Source organism: Oreochromis niloticus, linkage group LG4, assembly GCF_001858045.2.
Source record: "Oreochromis niloticus isolate F11D_XX linkage group LG4, O_niloticus_UMD_NMBU, whole genome shotgun sequence".
NCBI lineage: Eukaryota > Metazoa > Chordata > Actinopteri > Cichliformes > Cichlidae > Oreochromis > Oreochromis niloticus.
In genome coordinates, this window is record NC_031969.2 from 16,201,406 (window position 1) to 16,218,205 (window position 16,800).

At 39.1% G+C, this 16,800-nt stretch overlaps 1 protein-coding gene across 1 annotated transcript; it reads left to right on the top strand.

Moving 5' to 3' along the window:
- The first annotated feature begins 2,196 nt into the window (after positions 1-2,196).
- On the top strand, positions 2,197-15,555 carry sgsm3 (small G protein signaling modulator 3). The gene is made up of 21 exons (XM_003452834.5): positions 2,197-2,432; positions 6,493-6,561; positions 6,696-6,781; positions 7,526-7,589; positions 8,224-8,435; positions 8,556-8,663; positions 8,909-9,052; positions 9,176-9,371; positions 9,516-9,661; positions 9,925-10,158; positions 10,301-10,483; positions 11,705-11,860; positions 11,959-12,013; positions 12,353-12,402; positions 12,601-12,753; positions 12,845-12,915; positions 13,142-13,190; positions 13,311-13,396; positions 13,502-13,624; positions 13,851-13,911; positions 14,641-15,555. The coding sequence occupies exons 2-21, from the start codon at positions 6,555-6,557 to the stop codon at positions 14,722-14,724; spliced, it is 2,268 nt and encodes a 755-aa protein (XP_003452882.1). The 5' UTR covers positions 2,197-2,432; positions 6,493-6,554; the 3' UTR covers positions 14,725-15,555.
- Positions 15,556-16,800: the final 1,245 nt, after the last annotated feature.

Sequence of the window (16,800 nt, forward strand, 5' to 3'; positions counted from 1 at the left end):
AAGATTCAGAGCTTGCTCGACAGTGGGCATCATTCTATCAAGAGTGACAGACGCAGTCAGACCGATGAGCACGGGAGAAGGTGGGGCATTGAGAAAGAGGTGACACAAAAGGGACTGAGTCTCACCCACACTGCTGTGGCATGTCGGGTGAACACACTATGCGCACTATTTGGCCAGGCAGATTGTGGGCAAGGTCGGCATCTAGAGCATTTTTAATGATGTGACTCACTCTGGCGTGGTGGAGCTGACTGAACATAAGCAATGTGAGAGGGTTAGAAATAGAATATAGTGTCATACTGATGTGTCAACATACAGCTAGAAAAGGGAAAAGGAGTCTTGTGGAAAAGAGAGATTAATGGAAGTGTATATAAAATTAGTTTTTTTATGCTGAAGACTTGCTAACTTTTGATTATATGTATAAATGTGTCGGTAAGCAAAGAAAAAACAACATAAAAAAGACATGAAGACCGCTGAACGTCAGGATGAAGCTGTGAAAACGTATTTGATATACAGATGTGTTCAACATTTATAAGATCATGGGTTCACAGTCAGAAGGATGTGCAATACACAAACACACACACGCACACAGATAAGTAAGAAATTAAAATGCAGTTTCACAGTCCACATTCTCAGCTACAGCATCAAAGAGCTTCCTCTCGTCATGCACGAGTTTCCTCTGAGATGGAAAAATAACTGATCATTTGGTTTTAGCATTCATTTAGCCTGGCTTCCAATTACTTACACAAAATGTGCAAGGTGCCATCCCCAAGTGCCAGTTTCCTCTAAGAGTACACAGCAAAGATAGTATAACTGGCTGGTATATGGAGATGGATGATAGTGGATGGTGGGAAATGTGCGCTTTAATGTTTCCACAGGAATAGTGAGCCAATCAGAAGAATCCCTGCTGCAGTCTAGTGTTTTAAAAAGAAAACTATCCAATAAATAACAAGCAATACCAGGAGCTGTATGAGGATAAAGCTGAAAAGTGCTTGTATGAGAAGAACAGAACATGCCTTGAGTTCTCTGGGTTACATTATGCAGATCATATTAGCTTTGTTAATGATTTTGTAAAGAGGTAAATCACTGACACTGACAGTGCCACCAGCAACTTATAAACCCAGAAGCCAAGCAACTGCTCTGTGGCCCCGAGAGCCAACAAACTTCCCCTCTCCTCGGTAAACACCCAATGGATAAACTAGTTGGCATCTCAGAAGGAAAAGAAAAGGACCACATGGATTCAAAATGCAACAGAGCATCACAGAGCTAATGGTAGTTCAAATGTTCAGAAATGTGTTTGCATGCTGTTATTTATCATTTCAGATTAAATTATTATTATGGAACTCGCTGAGAAGCACTGGCTTCAAGCTGTGGTTTGCATGCTCATCACTCAGAATGCTCATCACTGTAAACTATAAATAAAGATGAAGAATATTGACATAAAGGACAAAAGCATGAAAAAAATGAATCCCTTTAAAAAATAATGAAATGATGATTAATGATAGTAAACCTGAAATACTAAACTAACAATAACTAAATCTGAAAGGCGTTATTAATGTTAAAACTAATGGATTCATTAGAGACGGTAGGAGGAGGCTTTTGTAAAACACAGCCATCTTGTGGAGTAGTCATGTAAGAGCAACGTGATGTGGCTTCAATCAGCAGCTAATTAGATTAAAAATTAAGCTGCTGTCATATGCTTAACAACGTTAGAAAGAAGGAAAGAGAAGGGGCAGTGGAATACGCTGTATTGTGCGTGAATACACTTTAATGCTAATAAGAGTAAATAAATTAAATAAACATTAATTACTGTGAAATAACAGTGATAGATGCAGTGACAGTTGAATTTTCTCATTTGCAGTTTCTGTCTTTACCTATTTTTTTTAAAGGGGTTTCTTTAAAAAAAAAAAAAGAAAGAAAGAAAAAAAAAAGGTTTATTTGAAAAACAAAACAAAACACTCAAGCAATTGGAGTTAGCACAAACTCCCATAACAGCTACTGGTTGACTCCCGTCATGACTAGCACTGCTCTGATGTTCTGAAATGTGTGTGGTTGTTTTCGTAGCTGGTCTGAATGAGGTAAGGGAGTACAAAAAAAAGGAAAAAAAAGAATGAATGAATGGAACAAACAAGAGATACGTCGTGTGCCTGCGTCACCTACTCCCCACCTGCGGAAGGATATTTTTTGACTGAGAATTGTAGTTCCGGGATCTGGCGCTACTTCCCACGATGGAAAAGGAACTGGGAAAGCCTTACAGGGCGTAAGAATACGTCGGAGTTACACGTCGCCACTAGCAGGTGCACAGCGTTGGGAAGTCTTACGTCCGAGGCGAGAGATGGCATAGCATATGGCGTTTTCTCTTTAAAACTATAGGGGAAAACGAAAAGGCACGTCCTCCAGAAACCTTAGCGTGCTTTCGCTAGAATAATGTCACGGTAAGTTAACCGGGCAGGCCTTCCGTGGCACACCGTTTTGCACCTAACTACTAGCTAAAAGCTAAACGTAGCATGTTTGGCTAACAGCTGACAAGTCAGTATGAATGCATGAGCGTTAAATTTCATGGCTTATTGTTTGATAACATTTGTGGAAAATAAACGTGTTGACTAAATGTGTTGTCCCTGATGGGATTTTTTTTTAAGGAAAGAAAATGTTGTGTTATTGTCTCGTAGCTGCACCTGACGTCAGCTGGGGTTTGACGTAACAATAATTGAATCATTGCTGAGCATTGTGCTTCATACATATCTTTAAGTTTAAAAAAGCAGAATATTCAGTGAGATTTGTGTGTGTGTGTGTGTGTGTGTGTGTGTGTGTGTGTGTGTCGGTAATATCACGTGTGGTCTACCATTAACGTTTCAGCATTTCTGGGTCAGCTGAACGGTTTAACGATGACACATACAAAGCTGACAGATGCTGCAGTCTGTACCAACACAACAGATGATTTACACTCAAACGTGCCTCGTAGTGCTATCAGACGCAGGAGAGTCACTTGTTGCTTTATGCATAATCTTATGGCTTACTGACAACAGAGCTTAGGTGTTGCAGATAGATGTTGACAAGAGTGATGCAGTGCTTTTTTTTTTTTTGTCATACAGCACCTATTCCCTACAGGTTCTTGCCTTACACTCCCTTGAAACGAGGAAGTAAGGGTATTTAGACGGGAGTTTCCAGCACTTTCACTCAAAGAAGTGGCCTTCCACGAACATCCCTTTGCGTGTATGTGTGTGTAAGTGTAACTGAGACTATAATTAAATGCAATGCATGCCAGTGTGTAAGAGGGGAGACACACACAGATGGACGGCCAAGGAGACTGAAGGTGTGCGCCTGTCATTCTTCAGCCAAAGCTAGATTTGTTAGGCACAAGGCAGAGATGCTCTGGCATACACCGACATCCTTTTTTTTTTTTTCTTCTTCTTCTTTTGGTGAGGAGGCGACATGAGTCACCAATGTTGTGATTAGTGAAAGGGACAGCTGGGGGAGGTGTAAGGGGAAGTGGAGTGGGTAGAGCTGATTGGGCAGGCTGACAAGGCAGCACAAACTCTAATTAGAGTAGATGTAAGAGCTTCCTTATAGTGTTTAAAAGGAAAGGCTTTATGTGTACGATGCACACTCTTGGCCTGTTTGCACAGCAGGATGTTGCTTATTGGTGTTCTTACAACAGGGTGTTGACCAGTGTGTGTGCAAACACTTGCGAGTACAGCCACACCTCCGCAGTGAAAAGGATGTTGTTTTGTTTGGAGAGGAAAAAAGCATGAAAGACCCTTTGTTATAGGTCCGGGAAGGTCCTCAGATGAAGTGATTTGATTTGTCTGTGCTGTTTACATCCTTGGGAGAACAAAACTGTAACAAGTTAATGATTTCCATTTATCACATGCATGTGAGAGCATTAACTTCCAACTCACCTTAGTTCTGTTCATTTCCTGAAAGTTGTGACTTATTTCTGCCCAAGTTTTGCCTTTCTCTACAAAATCTAAAATACTCACTTTTATTAATCTATTGTGTAATTGAACTATCTGTTTTGCAGTAGGGTGGTTGCAAAATTTACAGCAGAGTCACAATCGTATTTTAAGTATCCGTGTTTGCAAACTTGGTGTTCTTCTTTGTAGTTAAGAGCACATCCTGCGATGACTCTGAGAATAAGGATTCATATTCTGAGAATAAGGATTCATAGTGGGTTACTCAGAAATTACCAATATGTTCAACAGTTTGCAGGATGGATTTTGTAATGTTTGTTTTTTTGGCAGGTGATTAAGCTGTTAATGTTCTTGTAAAGGAGAAACTCTAAAATCCCAGGCCTCCCCTCAGTTAGACAGAGCTTCCCTGAAAACACTTGGCCATCCTCCAGACCTCAAATTGATTTCTCATCTCTCTTAAGTCCTAAATCTCCCTTCATGCCGCAAGCCTGCTGCTAGAATGAATCATTTTGGCACCGTGTTTGCATGCAGGCGAGCCTCTTTTCGTAGGTTATGGTTGTTATAGTGTTATGTGGCTTGTAGTTGCTTAGATTCCAAGTAGTGGTTTGTCTTACTGATATACTGTATAATTTCTTCTCTGGGGCAACAACTCGCTTGTTGCATTTGCCCACAAAACATCTATCAAACACAAACCATATATAGTGTTTTACTATTTGTATGCAAAAGACAGAACTGAGACTTGAAATCTTCTTAGATGCTAATGGCAAGAATCCATCATTTTAGAGGGACATTTGAAGTTGTCCAATAACCATATAGGCCATTATACATACATCTTCCCAATATGCCTATGTGATCTGTACTTTGTTAGAAATGCTGCAGTGATTACTGAAACTTGGAGAAATTGAGCCAAAATCATCGCACAATTACTCCAAGAATAGTTTTCTAGCTTTCTGTTTTGTAAAGGGAAAAAACCAACAGCATCTTTTTATTAAAGTCAGGTTTCATCACAAATCCTCCAGCAAAATGCAGCTCTCTGTGGTTGTTCCCAAGCACCGTGCTGTTTAAATGTACACCTAAAGGCTGTAAATAAATCTGTGTCCTCTAGACTATTCTGACTTTAGAAAAATGTCCTTTTGTTTTGTTGTTGATTGTTTTGTTTTATAGTCAGCAAATTCATGGTCTGAATGCTTTAAGGGCGTAACATATACAGACTCTCTGTAGACTTCTCTTGTTAATCTTTTTGTTTTATTTATTTATTTTATTTTATTACATTATTATTAGTGGATATTATACTGGAGCAGACAGTGGGTGGAGGACAGGTCGGCTGGTGGTGGTGGGATTGATCAGGTTTAATGAGGTTACAGCTGTGTCATCTGTGCTCCCTCCCACTGTTCGGTAGGTTTAATTGGCATCAGTGCTTTAGCTGTGAGTGGGGAGGAAAAAAATGTGTGAATGTTAGTTCTGAAAACTATTTTGTGCAGCAGGCAGTTTGTTCAGCATTCCTTGGCATTAGTTTCAGCTTTAATAAGTTAATATGCAAAATATGTTGTTCATAATTGTGCAGTTACATAGTGTGCAAAGTGTGTGGAGCTGAGTTAAAGTTGTGAATATTAGCCTGTGGAAACACCATTGTTATTAACAATATCTAAAACACAGAAAGGCTGTACTGAGGTTAACAACTTTTTACCAACAGTTAGATGAGATCATGGTATTTGTCGCAGTGCTGTAGAGGGATGACCCACTTTGCTCGCCGTCATTGCCAATATTTGCCATGTAATTTATTTATATGCTTAAACTGTCACTTTTTTTATTTTAATGCAAAGGCTAAAATCTTGCAGACAAAAGCTTTTAAATACATGGTGTGTTAAGTCTTTGTTGTGAATTTGTAGGCTCAAGTTTTTTTTATGGTTTTCTCACAGAATGTTAATTTTACCCCAAGATGTGCGCCTCTACATTTAGAGCATGACAACACACATTTGTACACACACAAAGAGTTTAGTAGAATAGTTAGCCTCTGGTAATTACAGCAGTCATATGGCCTTGAAGAGAGAAACAAGAATCCTCTTTATTTTGTTTTGTGTTTTTTTTCCTCTCTGTGTTTGTGCCGAAGCTCTGCATGTCCTGGAGTTTATTCTAGAAGAAGGGGCATTGCCTTGTTACATTGTTGTTGGTCTGTTGGACAATTTCTTCGTACTCGATTGGTTTGAGGAATGGCGTATTTGTTTAGCAGTTAGGTAGGTTTACATTATAGTAACTTGGATAGTATCAAAATGGTCTGAGGTACTGAATAACAGATTATGGTATCCGAAAGGATTTCAAACATTACATTTGGCTTGGTGACCGGATTGCTTCTGAAACAGTGAAATCAAACACATTTATAATGTCAGCTAACTTGATGTGGTTAGTGGTTGTAAAGGTCTTTTATTCTCAGTGCACCACTGTGTCTGGAGATTATCCCACAAACATATGGGGTGCTGTCAGCTGGAGGACTGACTAGCTTCAGCATCGTTCTGAAAAATGCAAATGTTGACGATCTAGAAATTAAAGTGCCAACTCATTATCAGCATCTGTTTCTTTTCTATAGAGTGGCGATCAGCTGACTTGTTTACTCCCAGGTGTCCCACCATATTGAACTCAATCAGCAAAATGTCAGGTATATTTGCAAAATGTAATTTCTTTGCAGAACTTTGGATTTATTATATATATGTGTGTGTGTGCATGCGTGTATGTGTGTATAGATTTAGCAATAGTAAGATGGATATAATAAGAACTTTTGTTTTCTTTTAGGTACCTACACACCAGCTCCTGGTGGGCCATTCTCGGCTCTTACCCCAAGCATGTGGCCCCAGGACATTTTGGCCAAGTACCATCAAGTAAGAATATGGTTTCCCACATTATTGATAAAACAAGTTTCTTGAGAAATGGAACATTTCAGATCCTAAAAATTGAGAAAAAAATATTAAAGGCTGTCACACATCTACATCTTTTTTTTTTTTAGTTTTCTTCAACAAAAAATCGACTAATCAAATGCTGCCTACTTCAGTTAAAGATGTGAGTTGTGGAGGTTAATAAAGAATATATTTAAAAAATTAAGTGCATTCAGGGTTGTGGTCCCACAGTGAAAGAGGGGTGGAATTCCCATTAGTGTTTGCCCAAATCAAAGTAAAATAAAAGTTTTTGATTGTGTATAATCCATGAATTGGTTTGGTATGAATATCAGTAGATTTATTGTTTTTGTTTTCTGTGTTCTACCAGTTTCATTATCAGGTATTTATGACTAAGCATAAATATTTAGTTTTTAAATCACCAATTAAATAACCCACAGGTTTGTATATAATGTATCTGAGCTTACTTTTAAATTGAGAGGAAAAGCGTGGTGAAAATGTGGCTTTGTGCTGCCAGTTTATATCTAAAACACCTCCTGTAGCCTGCTTGGGTGAAGGTAACTTTGTCCAGCATAAGTTACCATGGTGATCTCGTCAGTTTAAAACACTGCTCCTTTAATGGCACTGAAACCATTAATCTCACTTCTTTATAGCCACGTTTGTTTGTTATAGTCATGTTTCTATTATGAGATGTTCACTGATTAAATGCATGTCACTGTTTTGTTTCTGCAGAAAGACTCTTCACAGCAGCTTGAACTCCAGTATGATGAATTTGGCTTTAGAGTGGACACAGAGGGTATTTTTAATTTATCCATTTCTTCTCTTTTGCTCTCTCTCACTCACACACACAGACAATTCTTTTCTATCTTAAAACTTTTTTTTTTATCATCATTTGGTGAATCGCAGTAAAAAAAAAAAAGATATGAGCATAGTAGCTCTATTATGTAGGTGAAGTGCATGTGATCTCAGGGTTTTTACAGCCTTGACCTATTATGATGATGAAGAAGGCTATTTATTGAATATTCTTTGAGCGTGTATTTTGAGTTTTAAACCCCCCCAAAAATGTTTTCTTAATCTATCAGCCAATTTTTAGTGATTTTAAAAAACAATCCAAATACACAAAATTATGGTTCCAATGTCATGAATGATGTAAGCAGAACTCTCCGCTTCTCTGAAGTGTGCTGGTTGACAACTCTTACAAAAGTAGACTACTCTCTGCAGTCCTCCTGGAGACTCAGCTGAGTTTGTTTTAAGTGAAGCAGCTTTCATATCTCTGCAGTGCATGCCCACAGTATTGCAGCGGGTACCATTTTCCATTATATTGTTCTCCTTAATCCAAGAGTTTGCAAGTTATAACAATTTTAATATAGAGCCTGCACAGAAAACAAACTAAAGCTGAAGTTAAGGCTGAATATATTACTTTCTCTCAGATGGTGGGGAGCCTAGGTCTTGGCTGGGCACTGAGGGCTCGCCCCAGCGTGAAGACCCCCAGCAGCGACTGCGTTGGCAAGCCCACCTGGAGTTCACCCATAACCACACAGTAGGTGACCTGACCTGGGATCTTATTGATCCTGTCCTTCCACGCTCTGAGCGTTTGCATTCCTTGGTGCTAGGAGGAATACCTCATAGTATGAGACCACAGGTAAGCTTTACCAGCAGTGCTGTTTCTTGAAGTTGACTCGAAGTCTAAAATACTGTTAAAGCAAGCTAGTTATATAGTGATGTTACTGAAACATCGTTTTTTTCCCCCCTCCTCTCCTAGCTTTGGATGCGTCTGTCTGGAGCCCTTCAAAAGAAGAGGACCTCTGAGATCTCTTACAGAGAAATCATCAAGAACAGCTCTAATGATGACACCACAGTTGCTAAACAGGTAAAATGCCTAACTGTATATATGTGTGAAGACTTATTATTGTAATTATTATTATTATTAAGTACAAAATGTACTGCCTAAATGCAGTCAGCAAATCTGTCTGACACATTTCACTCAACACATTTGGAGATTAGACTTCAAGCATTTGGGTGTTTTGTACTATTTTTCTTCATTTGCTATGCAGAATCCTTAAAGATCTTTCAAATAATAATGGGATGATCCCGTCTTAATCTTTTGTCCCTCAGATAGAGAAGGACTTGTTACGGACTATGCCAACCAATGCGTGTTTCAATAGTCTGACCAGTGTTGGAGTGCCAAGGCTGAGACGTGTACTGAGAAGCCTAGCGTGGCTCTACCCTGACATTGGGTACTGTCAGGGAACTGGCATGGTAAGAACACATACATAGAGAGCCTGTCTGATCAGTTACAGTACGCAGAGCAGCTGATTCAACATAGAAGGTATTCTCCTCTTTACGCTCTCATTGTTTCTCATATCTGTCTCATCTATCCAGGTGGTTTCCTGCCTGCTGCTCTTTCTCGAGGAGGAGGATGCACTATGGATGATGTGCGCCCTGATTGAAGATCTTCTTCCTCCATCTTACTTTTCCTCCACTCTGCTGGGTGTTCAAACGGACCAGAGAGTTCTCCGCCAACTTATTGTTCAGTACCTGCCAGCCCTTGACCGCCTTCTGCAGGAGCATGACATAGGTAGGATCAAGCATCAAGAAAGATGAGAGTTTAGTCCTTGGGTTGTTTTTTAAAAAAAAAAAAAAAAAAAAAGGTTGTGAGTTGCACTCTATACTGTACATTGTATACAGTAGGTAACATCATCTTCTTTTTTTGTACATCCAGAGTTGTCACTGATCACACTGCACTGGTTCCTGACATCATTTGCCAGTGTGGTGGATATCCGTCTGCTCCTTAGAATCTGGGATCTGCTCTTCTATGAAGGGTCACTTGTGCTTTTCCAGGTGACACTGGGCATGCTCAAGATTAAGGTTAGCCACAGTACTTCTACTGAATCTCAATAGCCTCATGCAGTTTGCATTTTTCTTGAATGCTTTACATTTATTTTTATTGTTTTCTTTAGTCAGTGTGTGCAGTTACCAATTAGATTTTTTTTCTTTGGGGGAAAGCAATTAGGATGGAAGATAATCATCATCCTTAATTCCCACTCCAGTTATCTGCCAATCATTCCTATTATTAACAAGAGCGGTTTATATTGAGTACTAATCTTACTTAATTTACTCCTTGACTCCAGGAGGAGGAACTTGTATCATCAGAGAACTCTGCATCCATTTTTAATACTCTTTCGGATTTGCCGAGCCAGCTGAGAGATGCACCTGCAGTTCTAGGGGAGGCTATGAGGCTAGCAGGGACACTCTCCCAAGAAACTCTGGAAGCTCACAGACACAAGCACCTAGCCTACATCCTAAATGAACAGGCACAGCTCAGCAACGGCAACAACACAACACTCAACACCAATCTCAACAAGGTCAGTCATTATAGTATTGGCATAATTTACTAGTCATGTGGTTTAGACAGGGAGAGTAGGAGTTGTATATTTACTTTCTTCTAAAATTTTTGTTAAACAAAAAGAGGGGAAAAAAATTGAGATTTTATTGATACATGTTTAGGTGGTGAGGAGGCAGTCGCTGCGCAGGAAATCCACCCTGACCTCCCTGCTTTTTGGGGAGGACGAGGCAGAAGCTCTGAAGTCAAAGAACATAAAGCAGACTGAGTTGGTGGCCTCCTTGCGAGAGGCCATATCCCGCATTGCAGAGCACTTCCATTGCCTGGATCCACGCCACTCCAGCACTGTGAGTGTTTATGTCCTGTTCTGAACTATGAATCAACCAAAATAAACAGAGCATCAGCCATGCTGTACTTTCATTGGCTGTCTGTAGCATTATAATTAGGGATGGGTATCGAAAACCGGTTCTTGTTGAGAACCGGTTCCCACTGTTTCAATTCCTTGGAATCGTTTGCCATTTTTGCAAACGATTCCCTTATCGATTCCAGTCGCCCCGAATGACGTCACCACGTTGCGGAGCGTACCTGGCAGGAAACACGGCGCCTAAGCGGCTCAAACGCTTAAAAGTTTGTTTATACTTTACGAGAACGGATGACAACAGGGCAACTTGCAATACTTGCAAAGTAGATATTTCATTAAAGGAGGAAACACTACGAAAATGCAAAAGCATTTGCTCACAAAACACGCGATGAACTTAAATGAATGTCTTTAATTCCGCTCCGGACTCGTGAATCTCAACCCAGCAGCAGCAGCGGTAACGTTTGCACGTCCTCTCCCGTTAATGCGGCAGGTAAATAATCAACTAACAGTGCATATTATGTTAGCGCGATCTGCTTTATTACAAAACCTGCCATTGTGCATTTAGGTGACCATGATGAGAGAGACAGACAGAGTCTGGCTGGCGCTCGCTGGCAGTTGTCGCTGCAGTCTACCGGTAGCGTCTCTTTTCAGGCCCGAATGTCACCGAGCAGTGACTAGTTTGTGGTCAAAACCTTGCAGCCATTTGCCACAGCAGATGGTAAGTGAATGTGTTTAATTGTAGGCAGGGACATTACTGGATATTCTTGTGTAATTGCTACAGAATAATTTATGTTATACTTTGTTATTGCTACAGAAGAATATTTATTTTATTATTTTACGTTTACAATTTTCCCCGGGGACCCTGTGACACCCCATTGAAGAGCCGTAGGCTGTGGATCTCTTAAGATCTCACTGTTGGGTTTGTAAGGCCATGTTACTCCTAAATTTCTATCTTGTTGAAAGAGAAGATATAAAACAGTTCTAAGCTAATCGACCTTAGTGTTCTCCTTTTTAAAAACAAGAATCGATAAGAGAATCGATAAAGAATCGAATCGTTAAACAGAATCGAAAATGGAATCGGAATCGTTAAAATCTTATCAATACCCATCCCTAATTATAATACTCCCCAAATTGTGGAATTAATTTTAAGATTATTATTTTCTCACATTTTGACTTCGTATTGATCTGTTCCATTTTATCTGTCTAGGATCTGACTCCAGACTACTCCATGGAGAGTCATCAGCGGGATCATGAAAACTTTCTTGTGGTATCTCGCAACCGACGGAGACGGGCAAAGGCTTTGCTGGACTTTGAGCGTCATGATGATGATGAACTGGGCTTTAGAAAGAATGACATCATCACTGTGAGTCATAATTTACAGAAATGCAGGCAAAAAAGAAGCACAGCTTTAACACCGTCTGGTCTCTGTGTCTCATTCTGCTATATTCTTCTGTCGCTCAGATTATTTCGCAAAAGGACGAACATTGCTGGGTTGGTGAACTCAACAGCCTTAGAGGTATGTGGGATTTAAAAAATCATAATAATTTTTTAAATCTAAAGAGCCAAAAAAATTTCATTGATCTAGCACATTTAAAATTTTAAAAAGCTGATCCAAAGGCAGATGTATTTACATTCCAGGATTTCAGAAAAACATTTAAAAATGAAAAACAAAGTAAAGAATTAGTGATAATAACACAAATATGCAAAATAAGTAAAATTGTGTAAAAGCTAGGGGATAAAATTATAAAAGGAATCATGTTAAAGTAAATGCATAAGTAAATGTAACCATAGAAACAACTGATATAAAAGATCGGTAAGTAATTATCCACTGTATCATAAATTTTGTCTTTAACAGGCTGGTTTCCAGCAAAGTTTGTTGAGATTCTTGATGAAAGGAGCAAGGAGGTATGCACATTCTTACATTATTCTCCCAATTAAAGCTAAGCACTTTGAAATTGTCCAATTAGCTGATGTTTCTTACAGTGGTCGATGTCATCAACTATGCACCAGGTTTTGTCTTTGCTTCTTTATTATTGTAATGTCCTGACTGTCGAATCATGCAGTGTCTTCAACACTGATTGACGATCTCGTACATGTCTTCAGTACTCACTAGCAGGTGACGACTCTGTGACAGAGGCAGTGACAGACCTGGCCAGAGGGACTCTATGTCCAGCTCTGAAGGCTATCTTCCAGCATGGTCTGAAGAAACCATCTATACTTGGAGGGCCATGTCATCCCTGGTTATTCATAGAGGAGGTAGGAAAACTTTTTGTCATCATAGTACCATGTATCACACATGTGTCTGTCAAACTGAAAATGTAAATTAAATCCTCTGCTTTTTACTCAGGCGGCCAGCAGGGAAGTAGAGAGGGACTTCAATTCTGTTTACTCCAGGCTAGTCCTGTGTAAAACCTACAGGTGAGATGCACAGAAAGTGTTATTCTTTGTTATATTAACCCAAATTGTAATGTTCTCCAGGTGCAATCAGGGATGCACTTGACTTTAATTAGCATTGCATGATGCTTTGTTAAGAACATAAATGGGCCATTTACCGTTAACTGTATGCTCAGTGCACTGTGTGCTTTTTGCACTACTGCTACTAGAGATTTGGAAGTAACAAGTGGTTGTCTTTGGGATTTACCAGGTTAGATGAAGATGGAAAAGTACTAACACCAGAGGAGCTGCTTTACAGAGTAAGTGAACACTCTATTTATTAATCACTAAGTGTATTGTCAGTGAAGTGAGGCGTAGCTTCTAGTCTGTAAAGTCGCCATGTATCACTGAAGACTGTTTCCCTTTGATTACCTTCTCAGGCAGTGCAGTCAGTCAACATGAGCCATGATGCAGCACATGCCCAGATGGATGTCAAGTTTAGGTCTCTTGTGTGTGTTGGCCTGAAGTAAGTTTCATCACACATGCATGTAGAATTGAAATCATCAATGTCACTCTGTAGAAGCATATTTTCATACCGAGTCTGTTTGAAACTTAACATGCCTCTCTTCAGTGAGCAGGTGCTGCACTTATGGTTGGAGGTGTTGTGCTCCAGCATGGCGGCTGTAGAAAAATGGTATCACCCATGGTCATTCCTTCGTAGCCCCGGATGGGTTCAAATCAAGTGTGAGCTCAGGTAGTTAACACACATCAGTGTGTTCAAAACATGGATGGTTACCGAGTGTTAAATTCTTGAAGTTGGCTGTATCTTATCCACGAGCCATCTTTTGCATTTTCCACACATAATTCAGTAGTGTAAAAACAGGAATATACATGTAAAAGAAGCTTAAAGGGTAAAAGTTAAACAAAGTGAAGCTGTGTATCCATCAGGATAATGATTAACAAACCTGTTTTCTCCTCAGGGTCCTGTCAAAGTTTGCCTTCAGTCTCTCCCAAGATTGTGAGCTTCCCGACAAAAAAGAGGTGAGTCAAGGAGAATGTGACAGCGTCTCAATATAGAGCGGTTGTGAGCCAGTCTTACTATCAAGGACGACTTGTTAGAACTAAGTGAAGAAAAACATTATGACTTATACTGTTTCAGAAGTCTGCTATTCTGAAAGCAGAAGCTATGGAAGTTCTGGTTCAGCATCACCTCTTTAGTTGGGATCTCTAGGTAATGTCGCTCATGAGACTGTCGGTACATTAGCGTAGATATTAGTGTTCTTCGTATTCTTTTACCCTTCATTTTCAGAGTGATGTGGCACATTTGAATAAAAGAATAAAATATCTTTGAAAGAGGAAATTTTGCCATGTCACTGTAGAAGTAGACTAGAAATAGCAGTTGTTAGTGCTATTAGTGACACGCTGCCATCTCCTCCCTCCTTCCTGTAAGTCAGACTGTCTCCTCTGGGGGGAAAAAAAGCGTCATCTTTATCGGATCCACTGATTTCACTTTTATTATATTATGCTGACTGTAGATACTATAGTCATCATGTGCGGTCAGTGTCATGAATTTTTTTTCCCTTCAGACTCCAGATGGTAACTTTTTGTTTTGTTTTTTTTAATTAAGGGAATATTCTTTTAGGCATATAATAAAACATATTTTCATTAAAATTGCTGATTGGTGTTTCTGTCAGAAGGTGTTGCTATCTGCCATGCATTACTAACTTCTGACTTCAAGTAAAAGCTTTCCCCATTTCATTTATGTCCCAGGAAAAGGAGCAGAAGCCACTGAAAGAGGGAGTGCAGGATATGTTGGTGAAACATCACCTGTTCAGCTGGGACATTGACGGATAAATGTGCAGCAAGAATGGCTGAAACCTATGACTTGGTCTCAAAGTCATAGCTTAGCTTAGCCTTTTATTTTTTTTCTTTAAATGTAAAAAAAAAAGTGCAGAGACAAGAAATGTAGACTACTACTGTCAGCCTGCTAAAAGAAGTGACTGCTTCACCAACCGGTTCACCCTCTCATCCTGTGTCAGTTTTGGACAATGGTAACACCCAAATGACTGAAACTCAACTGGTTTGTGTTGGCTGAAGCATGTGCACATCATTGTACATAATTTAAACTGATCAATACCCAGTACTGGAGGTTTCACTGCAAGGTTTAAAATACATATATATCTATATACACATCTTACACACTCCTGCCATAGAAAGAGAGTTTACCGTTAGGACAGACTACAACATATGCCTGAACAGCATTTTTTTCAGTACCTGCAGCTCATGGTGCATGAGTGGGTGAGAAATACAATCTATTCTTTTATTCTGCTCATAATGTTGCCATGACGAACACAAGTTTTTGTAACATTATCCTAAATTCCCTCCGCATCATCCTTTAAAGATTTAAGGCCAAACTAGAACATTACTAAACACAAAGCTGTAAAGTTACAAACTATTTTTAAGTGGAATGTATTTTACCTCAGTATCACAAATTCCACAAAATACTTCATTAAATGTTGCACATGCCAAGTAAAGCCTTGTGACTTTGTGATATAAAACTATGGGTATGTGTGCTACCTAAGCAGTGGTAGTAAAACGTCTGTCTTGTGTAATATAATGTACATGAAGCAGATAATTTGTGTTACACCTATATATGTATAAAAGATAACTACACATACAAATCTATACTTTGTAATGTTTGTTTTTTGTATATGAACACATTTGTTGCTTGTGACTAAATGTACCATTAAGGCAATTCAAACATAGGACTTTTTATCTGTATTTTACATACAGCTTTACAGACTGATCTCTAGCTTTGACTTAAACATTCAGAAATAAACTGCATCAAGTTCAGTGAGCTGTGTTACATGCAATGAAACCTGTTCATTACTGTTTTTAAGACAAAGTTTTTGACTTTGTTCTTTTGATTTTTATCCCTTAGAGTTAAAGAACAGCTCTAAGTATTTTTTTAATTTCACAGGTATACTGTGTGTATCTTTCCTTAGTTTCTTAGGTCTACATGACTTTTTACTTAATTGTCAAATTAACAATTGAATTCTTTCTTTTCACTAATGTAATTTAAAATAATATTTCACCAATCCATAACGCTCTAAGGCCTGCTGTACAAAATTTCACTAAAGATTTACTGAAGAAAATCATCTATTCTCCTGGCAAATCATTTTTGCTAAACTTTGGAGTGACCCCACATTTCTTCTTGTTATTTTGCTTCCAATGAACCAGGCTTACACTTTTCTGAAATGGTCTTGAGCAATAGTTCTGCAGTCTTTCTGAAGGTCTTACAAAGTGTTTTTTCTTTGGACCTTGGCTATTTTTTTTTTTTTCACTCATTTTCAGTCCAGTTCAGTTTTCAGGGGAAATGTTTTATTGTTAAGCCTTATGACACTGACAACTAACTTATGTGATGAACCACTGTTGTCTACGCTGACAACATGGCAAAGATCCAATTTTAAATTGCATCTTTAGGTACTTTGTTACTAGCTGCCAATTTGCTCACATTTCTCTACAAAAAATGCCAGAGATAACAGTTTGAGAGACATAAAATAGCCAAAAAGGTGAATCCATCAACCAAAAGTTTGCAAGGTGTGCAATGTGGCCTTAAGCAGTTTGACAAAACTTGGACAAAAGGGGCACAAAAGAAGTGGCAGGTCTTAAAAATGACAACAGAAAAACAGTATCTGAAAGTAATTTCCTGAACTAATGAGGAAAAAATTCCAGCAAAGACCTGATACAGGACTAGAGAGGTGCATTTGGCTCTGCAGTTGATTCATCTACTGTTCACTGAAGCCTCGTCAGAAATGGTCTCAAGAATGGCTGGCTGTCAAGAAACCATTTTTGAGGAAGGGAAACTGGCAGAAAAGCCTGGGGTTACACAACTGGACAGAAAGGCAGTGGCAACAGGTCTGATGGAGT